The 14036-nt window shown below is 38.3% G+C and overlaps 2 protein-coding genes across 2 annotated transcripts in view; both read left to right on the forward strand.

The window, feature by feature from the left end:
* Window positions 1–778: 778 nt before the first annotated feature.
* LOC107699460 (ETS translocation variant 3-like protein) lies at window positions 779–8311 on the forward strand. Its single transcript, XM_016500711.1, has 5 exons — window positions 779–842; window positions 2324–2558; window positions 3866–4052; window positions 6156–6285; window positions 7479–8311. Exons 1-5 carry the CDS (start codon window positions 779–781, stop codon window positions 8309–8311), a joined length of 1449 nt encoding a protein of 482 aa, XP_016356197.1.
* A 2187-nt stretch (window positions 8312–10498) lies between these two features.
* LOC107699443 (rho guanine nucleotide exchange factor 1-like) overlaps window positions 10499–14036 on the forward strand; it is a 59203-nt gene continuing 55665 nt past the window's right edge. Inside the window, exon 1 of the mRNA XM_016500701.1 lies at window positions 10499–10820. The gene's annotated coding sequence lies outside the window, so the exon portion shown is untranslated. The remainder of the gene's footprint in view (window positions 10821–14036) is intronic.

Consider the following 14036-nt stretch of genomic DNA (forward strand, 5'->3'; position numbering starts at 1 on the left):
CGGCTCCTTTTTCTTCCACCCGAGCTTTGTAAAACAACCTTTATGAAATTGTGATGGCTGAGGAGAGATTGAATTTCTCTAGCCATGTATACTGAATTGCTGCATGGAGAGATGGATCTTTACTGATGCTCCCAGTTGTTCTGATACCAGATGCAATCTTCAATGATTTTTGATATCCTGCTTTGAAGTTATTTGTATGAACACATGCCCACCGTGGCGTGTTTATTTCCTTTCGCTGCAACATGAATATTTCACTTTGGAAATAAAGTTCAGTTTTAATGCAAAACAAGTGGAAAATGAAATTTGTATTTCTTACTCTTAAATTAATTTGTTGTAAAATATCACTTTATCACAAAATGTAATGTTTTAAAGTGCAAAGAAATACCTATGAGAAGCTATATGGACTAATTGCTTGAGGGCCTCACACACTGTCATGTGTTCAGCATGAGATAGGGTCTTTTGAACATTGCTCTTTGAGAAGAAATGCTTAGTGATCTTCTGCATGGCTGAAGGGACAGCCTTCGGCAACCATATTTAAAGAAACCCTTCAAATGAAAAGGCATTGATTGATTTTAGAGGCCACTGGAATGACATGCCCTCATGCTTTACAACAGCATGTTCTGACACACTGGTGTGTAGTGGGTGAAATGAGTCCACAAGCCCATGACACATATTTGTTTAGTCAAAGTATTATGCTTTAGCCTTTAGCCTTGCATTCTGTGTTCTAACTGCAATGGTTTACACTCAAATTTTGTGTGAATGCAGGTGTAGTGGAGGTATGGACTGTAACTGTGTTAGTGATCTGCTGCTCACGCCACCCGTCCCAGCCCTCTGGACACCAGGTGAGACACTGGAAGAGGTTTTTTCATCCACCTTAAATGTCTTTTTCTTCACCATCATGGTTCTGTATGACAAAACAATAGAAACAAATGCATAGCTGTTACATTGATTTTTAAAACAAGGCTGCATATTGATACATATTTAAGTTAATTATCACACTAACAAGACTGGTGTTGTTTCGACCAACAGCATGACTGCAAGTGTGATATGTTATTATACTGCAGCTTACTCAAATAGAAGTTCATATTGAGCAACTTACATTTTAGACACAATATAGACCATAGTCAGGGTAGCGTCATATTTCATTTTTGACAGGAATTAAAGTGAGGTGGTGAGGGATAGAAGTGCATTCAATTGATTGTACTGTTGTTTAACAGCATGAACATACCGACTGTTCAGCCGATGAAATGTTTTTCCCAAAACAAACTTTCAGTACGCAAAAGCTCCATAAAACAGTTTTGAAAATTGTGAGTTGGCGAAAATGACATATACAGTGCATGCCATTGTAAACACTGTATGTCTATCCTTCACAGCCTTGTTTTCATCCACATTAAATTGAATATGCTGTCTAACTTGACTAATGTCTATTGCCAGTTTCTTTGCATATTTTTGATCCTCCAACGATTCTGCCTCACAGAAATAGTGTTCAGTTCCTGAATGAATCGGTGTTTTGAACGAATCATTTGAGTTAATTATTCAGTGACTCACTTTAATAAAGACAGTTGTTGTGTCCAAAAGCTTGGTGCTGACTTCTTGCCTCGCTGGTTTATCAGGCAATGACTTTACAAGCAGCATTTGTGCATGAAGGCCCCTCACAACACTGATTTTGGACAGGCTTCTGAGGCAGCATAACGGTTTAATGATCTACAACAAAACAGCAGCTTTAGTAACAACTAAAAAAAAAAAAACCTATATCACTAGAAATAACATCAAAAGTTAATCAGAAACATACCTTTGCACATAAACAGACCACCAACTGTAGCTTTTAGATGCCATAATTATTTTTGGCTCGACTGTCACGGAATGGAACACAAAGGATTATGGGATATCCAAGGCAGCCAAAAAAATCGAACAAATGAAGCAATGCCAAATGAAGGAATCTCAGCAGACAGGAAGTAAAGCTAACATTGGATTCGGAAGTGCCTTGATGCCTTCCTACCTTGGAATGCATCCTCCGAAGGCAGCATTTTTCAGCTTTCGGACGCAGCCAGTCAGTTGTTTCGTCGCTGAATTGATAGCGTTTCGAATGAATGTTTTAAATGACTCACTAATAAAGACAACCACTTGTCGCCACCTACTGGAGAGATGATGTTACCTGCAGAAATAATCGCTTAAAAATTCCCACTGCTGATGCATAGGATCAAAATACCCTATGAAACCACCCATCGCTTCATCAGTTATTTAGACAGAAATGCTCTTAGCAAGTAACAAAACCAACAGGCCTTATCCAAATCCTTTCACTTACTCACCTCCTTTTCCTCAGGCATCGCCTTCCCAGACTGGGCCTATAAGCCAGAATCAAGCCCAGGCTCCAGGCAGATCCAGCTGTGGCACTTCATCCTGGAGCTGCTGCAGAAGGAGGAATACCAGGGGGTGATTGCCTGGCAGGGAGACTATGGTGAATTTGTGATCAAAGACCCAGATGAAGTGGCAAGACTGTGGGGCCTTCGGAAGTGCAAACCTCACATGAACTACGACAAGCTCAGCCGAGCACTTAGGTATGCACAGCATGCGTGTTTCATATTCATTGGATTGTTTTCTGTGTTAATGCATAATTGCTGCCTTTTATTGTTCTCTCATGCAATATTTATATTCTAGATGGTGTGCTTTGTTGAGTATACAGCCTGTTTGGCTGTTTCTTCTCTCTGTGTGTGTTTTTATCTTGCATCTGATGGGGGAAATCCATCATTTATTTTTTTCCTCACATAATATCCTGTATAATAGCAATGGCCCCTCTATGCTTGATAGTATGTGGATATTTTAAGTGCTGCCTTCCCTCTGAAGAACATCAATACAGTCCAATTTGTGGAATCTTTGAACATCTAAATGGATTCTGGATGTTCTCCGGCGAGCGCCTCATATAAAGAATACTTGACGATGGGGATTTTAAAATTCTAAAATTGATTCGTACCTCACCAAACTTATATCAGATCCCCTTTCAAACTCCAAACTCCAACATAAAACATTGAAGGTTTGAACTTTGACCCTGGTTGAAGTACTTCTGCGCGTATTCATTCAAAAATGCGTATCCATTTCTCATCCTGTCTCTTTTATCGCTCTGCTTTCCTCCCTCCTCCCCCAACCTCCCTTTAATAGATGCTGTCGTTGGCCGCTAATTGTTATGAATAGGCACAGGCCATAATTAGCCTCGTTGATTAGCCTTGCTTAATTGCTCAATTAAGGGCCACAATTGCCACATAAAATAAAAGCTTACAAATGATTGCACCAGCAGATTGCATCACGGGAACTCGTGTAGGCTGCTGGACTGGGTAAGGTGAAGTCAAGCATAAAGTGTGCTGAGATTAAAGAGCCTCGCTCTCATGCACAGGTGTGCATCCTCAAAGCGCTCTGACATGCGTGATGAATGCGAACGGGTGATGGTCAGGGGAAAAGACTCAACGAGTCTGAACAGATCCATCTCTTATTTCCAACTGAGCGATATGCGGTTGTGTGATGTTAAGGGAAATCTAAGCAGTCATCACCGTGCAGAACAGAAAGCTGACAAGGCTGGCATTCCCGAATGAAGGCCATGACCCTGGAAAATGTTTCGGGTGGAGGAGGAGGCAGCCTTTCCCCCCTTTAAAGAGATAATTCACCCAGAAATGAAATCTGTGTCATTTATTCATCCTCATGTCATTCCAAACCTTGAAGAACAAAACAACATTGGATCTCGTTGTATGCACAAAAAACTCTGAGACATTCTTCAAAACACATCTTCTTGTTTCACAAAAGGGAGAAATTTGGAAGGACATGAGTAAATTATGACAGAATTGAAACATTTAGCTTGTTGTTCTCCAACCTGCAGGTACTACTACAACAAACGCATTTTGCACAAAACTAAAGGCAAGCGCTTCACCTACAAGTTCAACTTCAGTAAGGTGGTTCTGGTGAATTACCCACTGCTGGACATGGCCAGCTCTCCGTTCCTGCTGGCCCAGAACCACTTCAATGGAGGAGCCGCAACACCGGATTGCAGCCCTGTCACACCCGAGGTACGAAGAAAATAAATATATCATATTCAGTGCGTTTACAGAAGCAAAATATCATCAGACCAGAACTCAGGGTAATGAGAGACAGGAATGATCCTCTAGGTAGAACAGAAGAATAAAGTCAAACAAAAACCTGAAGCGCTGAAGATGTGCTCTGTGGTAATAACAGCTCTATTGCCAGTGTTTAATGATTGATGGGATTTTTTTTTTATCCATGCTGTATAAGGCTCTCCGTATTAGCTTTGATGTGAGGGATCGGGCTATTGATTGTACAGAGTCAATCAGTATGTAGGTATCTTTTTTTGTATTTATTTTATTTCTTTTTCACTGTCTGTAATTGCTCTAGTATTGGTCTTCTGCAATTGTTTGCTTTCGGTCAATGTTAAACTTTAACTAAAATAGTTATCATCTGAACACCAGGGGCAAAGCATAAATTTATATGTTTGCTTGAATACAAAAAGACTGAGAATAGGTTTCATCAATAAAGGTTTCGCCAAATCTGAAACCTGAATTCACTTAAAATATGCACCTTAAAAGTATAAATGGTTTAAAAGACTAAAAGGGTGGCAAATTTGCTATACATGGTAAGGTAAAATAAGTAGACTCATAAAATGCAGTAATACCATTTTTAGTAATAACCTGTCTTTATTTTAGCCGCACAAAAAATATCTACCCAGGTCATTCTATGAGAAAGTTATGTGCTGTACATCTTGACTAGAGGAGACTGAAGGAGAAAGGAAAGAGAGAGAGATATGAGGTGAAGAAGAAAGTAGAGAGAATGTCACAGATGGCGTTAAGAAGCCTTAAAACAAAAGAAGACATTATCCCTTTCCTCTCATCTCTGTCTGGGATGGCGTACTCATCACTGCCATTGATTGAAAATGAAAGACATGTGAGAAATGAAAGAGAAGGTGGGGCTGTCAGATCAGTGCCGTGTCATTAATGCGGTTTTTGTTAAGCAATCCAGATTACGTAGCTTCGAAGTACAGTCCTGCCTTTTCTCACTGAGAAGAGAAGAGTGACAAATTATTGATCACCTTCATGTCACTAATAAAAAAAAAAAAGAGAAAATCTTTACGGCGCTCATCCGCTAAGATTCCTGCGATGACTTCCAGGTTTCCTTTATTGAGCTTTATCCCCCACCACCCTTTTCTAATCTGCTCCCAAAAGCCATTTCACATTTTGGGAGGTAAACCCCAGGATCTCTTTGTGGCCTACTCTGACTGACATCTTATGAAGTCTTTAAGCCTTTCTTATTTCAAGATTTCTAAGACAGCGTTAAAGATGTCATGATAGTTTCACGTTTCTTATCGTCTGATTGTGAATTTACAGCAGTGAATTCTTGGTCTATTCATCACTTATTTTCATATTTTATGACTTCAAATTTTTTAGTACTACATAAACATCACAATAAAATTGTTACTAATTTATAAAATATAAATTAATATTTGTAATATTTAGTAAAATTGACAAACAAATTATTTATACTATTAATATTGTTCAGATAATTTTTATTAAGTTACGCTTTGTCATTTAAACTGTTTATGTACTGTTATTTATTAAACTAATTCTTCTACATTTTTAATGTAAGCAAAAACACTGTAGAAACCATATAAAGTATTAGTGTGAGTGTGAAATCAAGCATATATATAAACCAGTAATATCTTTTTATTAAAATTATGATATTTTTAATGATGCAAAGATTTCTTTACACAATATATATCAATACATATTATATATATATATATATATATATATATATATGTATTTTTTTTTTTATTTTAGTAACCAAGGTCAAAAGTGACAGTGAAGCCATACATGTATATAAAGCCATAACCATAATGTTACAAAATATTTCTATTTCAAATAAAGTCTGTTCTTCCGAGCTATCTGTACATTAAAGAATCCTGAAACCAGGATTCGGTGTACACAAAAATATTAAGCAACTGTTTTTAAAATAGATTATAATAAATGTTTCTTGATCTGTTAATCTGTCATTCAGTCACTGTTTATACACAATGTAATTTATTAAACTAATTCTTCTCACTAATTTTTTCACTGTGTAATGATCCTGACACTGTGTTTTCTCTATCCCATCTTTCTTAGGCCCTTCAGTCTTTATTCCCTCGTTTGCCTGAATCAGGTCGAGGGCCCTCTCTGTTTGAGCGCAGTGCAGGGGCCCCAGGTCCTGATGGGGACAAGCTGAGACTGGACACTTTTCCTTTCCTCAGCTCAGGTGAGACATAAATTAAACAGAACAACAAATTTAACAAATGTAACAGAGAAAATGATGGATTCGTGTTAATTAGGAAAGGTTCTTTCTTCATCTGAGCAGTGAAGTTATATAAACGTGAGTTAAGATTTAAGACTGTTATCAGTAGTATTTTTATTACATTTAGATTCATGAAATAGCTACATTCTTGACAGTGCTAGTTTCCATTTGCATTCTACACTTCTGCACTCTAGCACTTCCTCTGAGAGTGATACGGTGTCATGTGCACACTCCTTTGTCTTTTCAAATGCTCTGAATGTACACTGAAATACCAGTGTATCAGAATGTATGAGGGCATGAGTATGTCAATGCGACTCCCCACCCCAAAACACCCCCCTCACCCCTTCAACTTTGTTTGTCCTGAGGTCCTGTTCCGCCCTCCTCCTCTTCTTACCCCTCTCTGCCTCCCATGTGTACCCCTTGTCCTAATCCCTTCCCAAGCAGGAAGGCCCTAATTGAGGGATGATGTCACAGAATTTACTGGTATTTTGAAACTGATGTGTGAATGGTGCTTTACCGGTAATAGACGGAACGTCGTTGCCTGTGTGAACCGCACATTTTTGTATTTACTAGTAAAGTCATTACAGTAATTTTACGGCAATTTACTGGTATTACTGTGTGAAAGGGGCTTTAAATATAACACAAAATTCATTATTTAAATTAATACATTACAAATAATTAGACACAAACTAAAAAATTAATTAATAATTGCTGAAAATTCAGCTTTGCCATCACATGAATAAATTTCATTAGAAAATATATTAAAACAGCTATTTGTAATTGTAATATTAGTTCACAATATTACTGTTTTTACTGTATTTTTTTAATCAAAATGTAGATCATATATATATATATAGAGAGAGAGAGAGAGAGAGAGAGAGAGAAAGAGAGAAATAAAAATCAACAGAGGAATTAATAATTTATCATAATATTCTCAAATGTAAATAATATTTATTTTTTTTAAATCATATTTTAAATCATTTAAAATCATAAATATATATACATTTTTGGAATAGGCCATATGATTTATAACAACCCTCTAATTTTCTCTCTGAGAATGAGTTGCCTCACATTCTCTGTTCTCAGTCATGGCCCTAACATCTGATCTTAAACATTAACACTGGTTTCCGTTCCATGTTTTTCAATTTCTCCCACAGGGGCTCCTTGTTACTCCAAACCTCCATCCCTGTTGGGTCCTTACCCACGGAACCCCTCTTTTGACTACTCCTGGGGCTTCAACCCCTACCTCCCAGGGGCCTTTTCTCTGAACAGCTGTCCCAAATTGCCCCCAGGCTCCCTCTACTCCTCACATTTCTATCCCAACCCACTCCAATCCAGCCTGTCTCAGCTGTCACACCCCTTCTCTTCGCTCTTACCCCCCGGAGACACGACCGGGGCAGAACGTGGTCAAACGGGAGGAACGAACGGCTCTGCGGGCGGTCAGCCTCCCAGACTCTGCATCCCACCATACCCAGGGAGCTTGCCACTGGGTCGGATTGAGCTGGGGAACGGGGGTACGGGTTTGGGCGACCGGGAAAGAGGGGAGGCCAACACTGCCGTAACAGGCGGAGGTCTTGGTTTGGGGTTAGGCCTTGGATTGGGTTTGGGTGGAGTTGGTGGAGGAGGAGGAGGCCGTCAAAGCCCTTCCGAGCGGAGGAAGGGTGTGAAGCAGGATCCGGAGTCTGACTCTGAGCTGGAGATCACAGACCTGAGTGACTGCAGCTCGGAGAACGAGAACGAGCCGGACTTCTCTCTGGGGAAGGAACCAGGTTTGGGTGGTCGCTCACACCTTCTAGAGGCCAAATCTGGGGGTCTCAGGGGAGTCTTGCCCCCTCTTTCTTCTCTTCCTTCACCCGTGTCTCCGCATCCCCTTAAAAGTCTGGCACCCCTGACTCCTCCACCATCATCCCTGCCTCCATCCCTCTCTCCCTCCCTCACTATGGCCGACAGGCACAAGGAAAAAGAGACACTTAAACTTGCTCACAGTTAATATGTTCTGTTGTGTGATTTTTGATGTCTTGCAGGTTCTCTCTTTCTCTTTCTGTCTGTTTATTCCTGCATTTGTGAAATTATGCTGTATATTCCCATTTCATTTTTTCCTTCCTCTTTTCCGGAGTCCTCCGAAGCCATTCTTCGCTCATGCTGTTCCAATATCAGAACTTTCAGTTTCTGCTTTCTTCAATTTCTAAATCGCACAGTAAGACAGTAGTGCAATTAGAGTTTTTGTTATTCTGAGAGTAAAAGTGCAGCACACAAAAAAACTGCTTTTCGGATTAGAATGTTTAAATATCTAAAGAATTTTCATTCTCTCATTTCTGTTAGGAACAGTAACGATGAGATATTTTATAGCCAAGACAGCACAGTAATGAAATATGCATATCTTTTATCACCTACTTTTTAAATTGCACTGCGTTCTGGCCCTGCTGAGATAGGCAGTTAGTTTGTTCTGCTTGGTGTATTTCACAGACTTTTCCATTAGTTAATGCTAAGCTCTGAAATACAGTGCTCAGATGAACAGCGTAACACAAGCAAAATGCAATAATGGCAACACTCATAATAATTTGAAGGTGATTCAGTTGTGTTGCAATAAAGCACTTTTGTTTTTAATTTTGCGCTGATTCCAAGGAATTCAGACATATACATGGTCAAACATTGCCATCTTGTGGTTATATTTATCTAAGCCCTTCAAAGTTTCTGAAGAGAAACTTTATCTATGTATTATTTATTTAAGTTTTTGTATTTATTTATTTAAGTTCACTTTCAATTTTCATGTCCAGTCCATGTCTTTTTTAAAACATTAAAAAAAATGTATGAGCCTGAGAATGAGAGACAGAGTCAATACTACTCATGCCAGTGAATATTTAAAGTTTGTATCTATTTCATTGTATATATTTTATTATTGTGTACATTGTTTAATTACTATTACTGTATGGGATAGTTGTATTGGTGTCATTTTACTCTGTACCTAACTGAAGAGTGATATATGAGATGGGAAAATGGATACAGTATGTGTAGTGAGCCAAAGTTGACAGAGAAAGAGCACTTGTTTTTCACATGCTCATAAGAATGGCGTTTAGACAGGGAAGTGTGCAAAACACTTCTGCTGTTTCTAATTGTGCCCTGTGGAAATTTTCCCCAGATACCTCCAAGATGACCCTTCTGGACTGAGTTATGCCGCTAGTCTCATATTTCAATAATTCATTCACCCAGTGGTGATGTACTATAATGAATCAAGTGTGAATAATATTAGTTGCAGCATTTGCAAATTTTTTAACCAGTGTTCATTCTAATGTTATTAAGTTTGATATATGATCATCCGATTTGAATGTAAAAACAATAAATAGGAGCAGAATGACACAATATGATTAACAGTTAAATACAATTCAGACAAGTTGGTGGGTAAAGATAACGATTTATACAAAAGCAAAATGCAAGTAAGATTTTATCAACCTATGCCAACAATATTTCCAGATATTCTTCTGATTCTTTGGTAAGGTACTATCTGATTCTAGATAAGAACTTAAAAAAACTTGTTACATGACAGTTTGTGCCCTTGACTTGCCCATACTAGAGGAGATTTCAGCTGTACATAGGACTTTGTGTATTTGTGTGTACACACTGAAAAGAAAAAATACCATTTACCTTACAGTAAAGCTTTTCTTTGTTTTATTGTGAAATTTAAAACAGAAAGGATGATTAGAACAAAAAAATGAGCAAAGAGTAATATCTTCAAGAGCAATAAACAATATTCTTGAGATTCAGTTGTGAGAGTATGGATTTTTCTCTAGAGTTCAATATATGATTTGAGATCAAATGCATTCCATTAAAAGAAAAAAAATACTTGTTCATGCTGAGTTTTTTTTCTGTCTGTGTGAAAAGCTTCATGAGGTGGCCTACATCCTGTCAGGTACCAAATTCACTGAATTTCAGAGATTAACTAGAAAAATGGAAGTACAAAAAGGCCTATCATATTTCCTGTGCATACAAAAATCAATATGAGTGAAGTGTTTTTAAAAATGCAAGCTAGGATGGTGGAGTTTCACGTAATATACATTTCTACATCCAAACACAGACAGGGGGGCCGTAGTGTCCCTGAACACGCGTTCAAGAGCCCTGAGAGCCATATAAATGAAGGGGAACAAATTTAGTGTAACACTACAACGGAACCATACGGGGATACATGAAACGGTCTTTGGACATCTTTCGGCCTGTGGTGGTCGCAAGTCACGGGAAGGCAGTGGACGGCAAAAAGTTACGTCTCAAACGGGAAAAAAAAACACAGTTTTCAGTCGAGTGCACTCGGGGTTCGCTGAACATATTTAATGATCATCCGCACATAAAGAGGAATGATTTAGTCCTGCTTTTATATCTGCTGTCAAACGTCGCGCGCTTGAATTGGTCTCCACTTCCGCGTACAATGTTTTTTTCCAACGGCATACGACAACTTTAGAACAGGAAGCCTTCAGAGGCGCTTGTCACTTCGTCTCACCTTTTAGGAGGTAAGTTTTAAGCGTAAACGTGGTTTAGGTTGTCTGTTACGATTTTGATTTTTTTTTTTTTTTGGTGCTCAATGATGTGATTTGTCATCAGAGGGAGCATTCCCATGCTTGATTAGCATGATCGGTGAGCGATCCGATCCTGCCAATTTGTCTTTGCTCAACGAGAGGAATGTTGTGTTTGGCTACAATGTAACCTTTGCCAGCATTCCTGTTATTTCCGTCGACCCGCGCCTCTATTTTTCAACAGAGAGCGAAGATAATATTCGAATCGAGCTTCTTCGTGATGTGTTTTGAAATGAAATCGCCCTGTGACAGCTAAACAGTTTTACTTGAAATGAATCGACACGATATAAGGACTGCAGTACATACAAGAACAATGTCAACATAACCGCCGTTTGCGTTGTTTTTGATATTTCAGTTTTGATAAGCAATGACAGGATGTTAGCTCTACACTAAATAATGTCATAGATTTATAATAAGCTAATTATATCAATTGTAATTCTTAATAGAAGTGCAAGGCCTGTCAGGTAACGTTTTTTATTAAGTCTATTAATATTTAAGCAATATAGAGAAAGTTCTGTTGTAGCCTACTGCATATTAGCATGGCTAAAATTCCTCCCAATTGTGATTGATATTGCTTTCTTAATACAGTTAGTACACAGGTAGATTAGTATGTAGTAAGTTCTCTTCAGGTGAAAGTAGCCAGTTATATTTCTTGTACTAAAAAATGTAATAGTTCCAAAAGAAACCAGGGCAACAGTTTTTACATGTTTGCAAGCAAAATGAAAGCCTGGTCTGGATCACTATTTATGAGCGGAGAATATTTTTTCTTCTTGATCCAAGCCTTCTGTAATCCTTGGCCTTAATTCCATCCTGTGTTTTGCATTTTGCACTCACTGAGAGAAACCCAGGTGAAGAGAACGCACAGGCACAGTGACCTTTAAAAACCTGCTAATTAAGGCAAGCAAAGTCACACTGCTCCACTTCTCAACGTACTCCTTGCATTCTTACATACTCAGGTCTGTGTCCCTGTGCTGTTATTTTAAATAACTACACTCTTGAAACACTGCTCAGCCAATGAAATTTGAGCCTGAAACTGCTTGCTGTGTAATGCTTGATACATTTATAACAACCCCTGGCAGGCAGAAAAAAAATAGGGTTTATTATGAATTTTATTGATATGCTTTAATAAACTGAGTACAAATTGTAGCCCCTTGTGTTTGTCCATACATAAAGTAGCTTTAACTTCAGGCTTAGTTTGTTTTTGTAGTAGTTATATAAGCGAATGTCAAGGTAAATTGATGTAGGCCATTGTTTACATTTTATGTTTGGCTTCCAGGTAATTTGTTGTGTAGAAAACCACCGTAGTCCATTATAATTTTGGGCAAGGAGCATTTAAGAAGCATCGTTAGTCTTGATGTAGTTCTTAGCTACGACTGTCTGACAGCTAGAGTGAACTGGGATTAGATTAGTTTAACCTTCATGGAGTGAGCCTTGTTCATATTTATTGGATGCATTTGAAGAGAAATTGCAGTCATCAGTTAACCTGCCTGTATTCCTCTGTCAGCTGGTGGTACTCTGTTTTCATCTTAGTGTTGTATGTAAACATTCTTATGTCTTGTTTCCTTGCATTTTGAAAAATTATTCATATTATTGAGCTTATTTGCATTAAAACGCACCACTGTCAAAATGTATAATCCTTTAAGAGGTCATTACAGTTCAGATTATTCTGTTATGTAGGAGGACTGACACATGGAAAGGCCACAAGCATTGTTATACTTGTAGCTTTTTGAGGTTTTACGTAACTGTAGATCATAATGGAAAAACAGGAAGACGATACAAAGTCACTGAGATGCAAACAGGTTTAGGTCAACAATGAAGAGCTTCAGGCATTTATGACTTTAGATGGTACAACCCATTACAAAGAGATTCCTGATTACTGTAGTTCAGTGGAAAAGCTGGAATGATTAGCCTGTCACGAAGCTAGTTGGATTGGCCATGTACATGAGCTGCATGATTCAAGCTTGTTTGTAGGAAAAATTCTCGAAAGCAAGAGTGCTAATTTTGAATCTGTTCGATCATCCTCTTTCCATTTGCGAAATCATAATTTTTAGAATACACTTCCGTTCAAAATTTGGGGTTTGTAAGGTTTTTAAATGTGTTTGAAAGAAGACTCTTATTTTCAACAAGGCTGCATATGTTTAATGGAAACTGAAGACATTAGCATTGTAAAATAATGCTGTGATTTTCTGTTTTATATTTTTAAATAGTTTTTAAATATATTCCTGTGATGACAAAGCTGAATTTTCAGCTACCATTACTCCAGTCTTTAGTGTCACCTGATCCAAACAATTTGAATGGTAATGTATGAAAAACACACTTGGCACAATACCAAGTAGTATCCTGATACCTCTTTTATTGTGTTATTGCAGAGGCTGTTCTGCTGTAATAATTATTAACCCAAACTTCTCAAAAATTCACAGAACTCATCGCTGGTGGTGCTTGTTTGGTTCGCTTTCACATTGTTGTGTTTCTCTTGAGCAATTTTTTGAATGGTTGGCTTATGTACAGATGTTTGGCCACTCTGTCTGTCAAATTCTCCCACCCTGTTGCACTCCATATTGCATCTTGTGTGACTGGCACGTGAAACACTGGACTCAAATAATATATGCCATGGAGTACTGTATGTGATCCATGGTAGTATATTCTCATGCAGTACATGCATCACATTTCTTTTGTAATGTACTGTGGCACTGCCGGTATTTTGAAGCTTGGGCATTGTGATACTATCGTAGTACCTGTATATCATGCAACCTAGTTAGTGTGAAGTAGGGATGGGCCGATTACCGGTTTCAACGTATACCGCGATTTGAAAATTTCACGGTTTTAAAACCACTAATATTTTCCGTTATACCGTTCGTGCGGTATGCGCTGTTTTTCATGTCTCCTCAACAGGGATTGAAATTAACTTTTTCACTCAACAGCCAATTTGGCTACTAAATTTTTAAGTTACCGGACATTCATAACTTCTACTAGCCAAAAAAAAAAGACAGAAATGGTCTCTGTATAATTCACATTAAAGCAGTGTTTCAGCGTTTACAGCGGTAACCAAGGAAACGCTGTATCTGTGAATCTGCCTCTCATTAGGGCCTTTCGCACCGCTTTAGTTCCAGAACTAAATGTACAGTACTAAAGTACTGGGACGATTTTGCGCGA

This window comes from Sinocyclocheilus anshuiensis, unplaced genomic scaffold (genome assembly GCF_001515605.1).
Source record: "Sinocyclocheilus anshuiensis isolate Anshui unplaced genomic scaffold, SAMN03320099.WGS_v1.1 scaffold670, whole genome shotgun sequence".
Lineage (NCBI taxonomy): Eukaryota > Metazoa > Chordata > Actinopteri > Cypriniformes > Cyprinidae > Sinocyclocheilus > Sinocyclocheilus anshuiensis.

What these genes read in the sequence shown, in the direction of transcription:
- LOC107699460 (XM_016500711.1), top strand. Translation starts at nt 779, where the DNA reads ATGGACTGTAACTGTGTTAGTGATCTGCTGCTCACGCCACCCGTCCCA. An exon ending in CCCAGCCCTCTGGACACCAG is followed by an intron (nt 843 to 2,323) that starts GTGAGACACTGG and finishes CCTTTTCCTCAG; the next exon opens with GCATCGCCTTCCCAGACTGG. An exon ending in TTTTCCTTTCCTCAGCTCAG is followed by an intron (nt 6,286 to 7,478) that starts GTGAGACATAAA and finishes TTTCTCCCACAG; the next exon opens with GGGCTCCTTGTTACTCCAAA.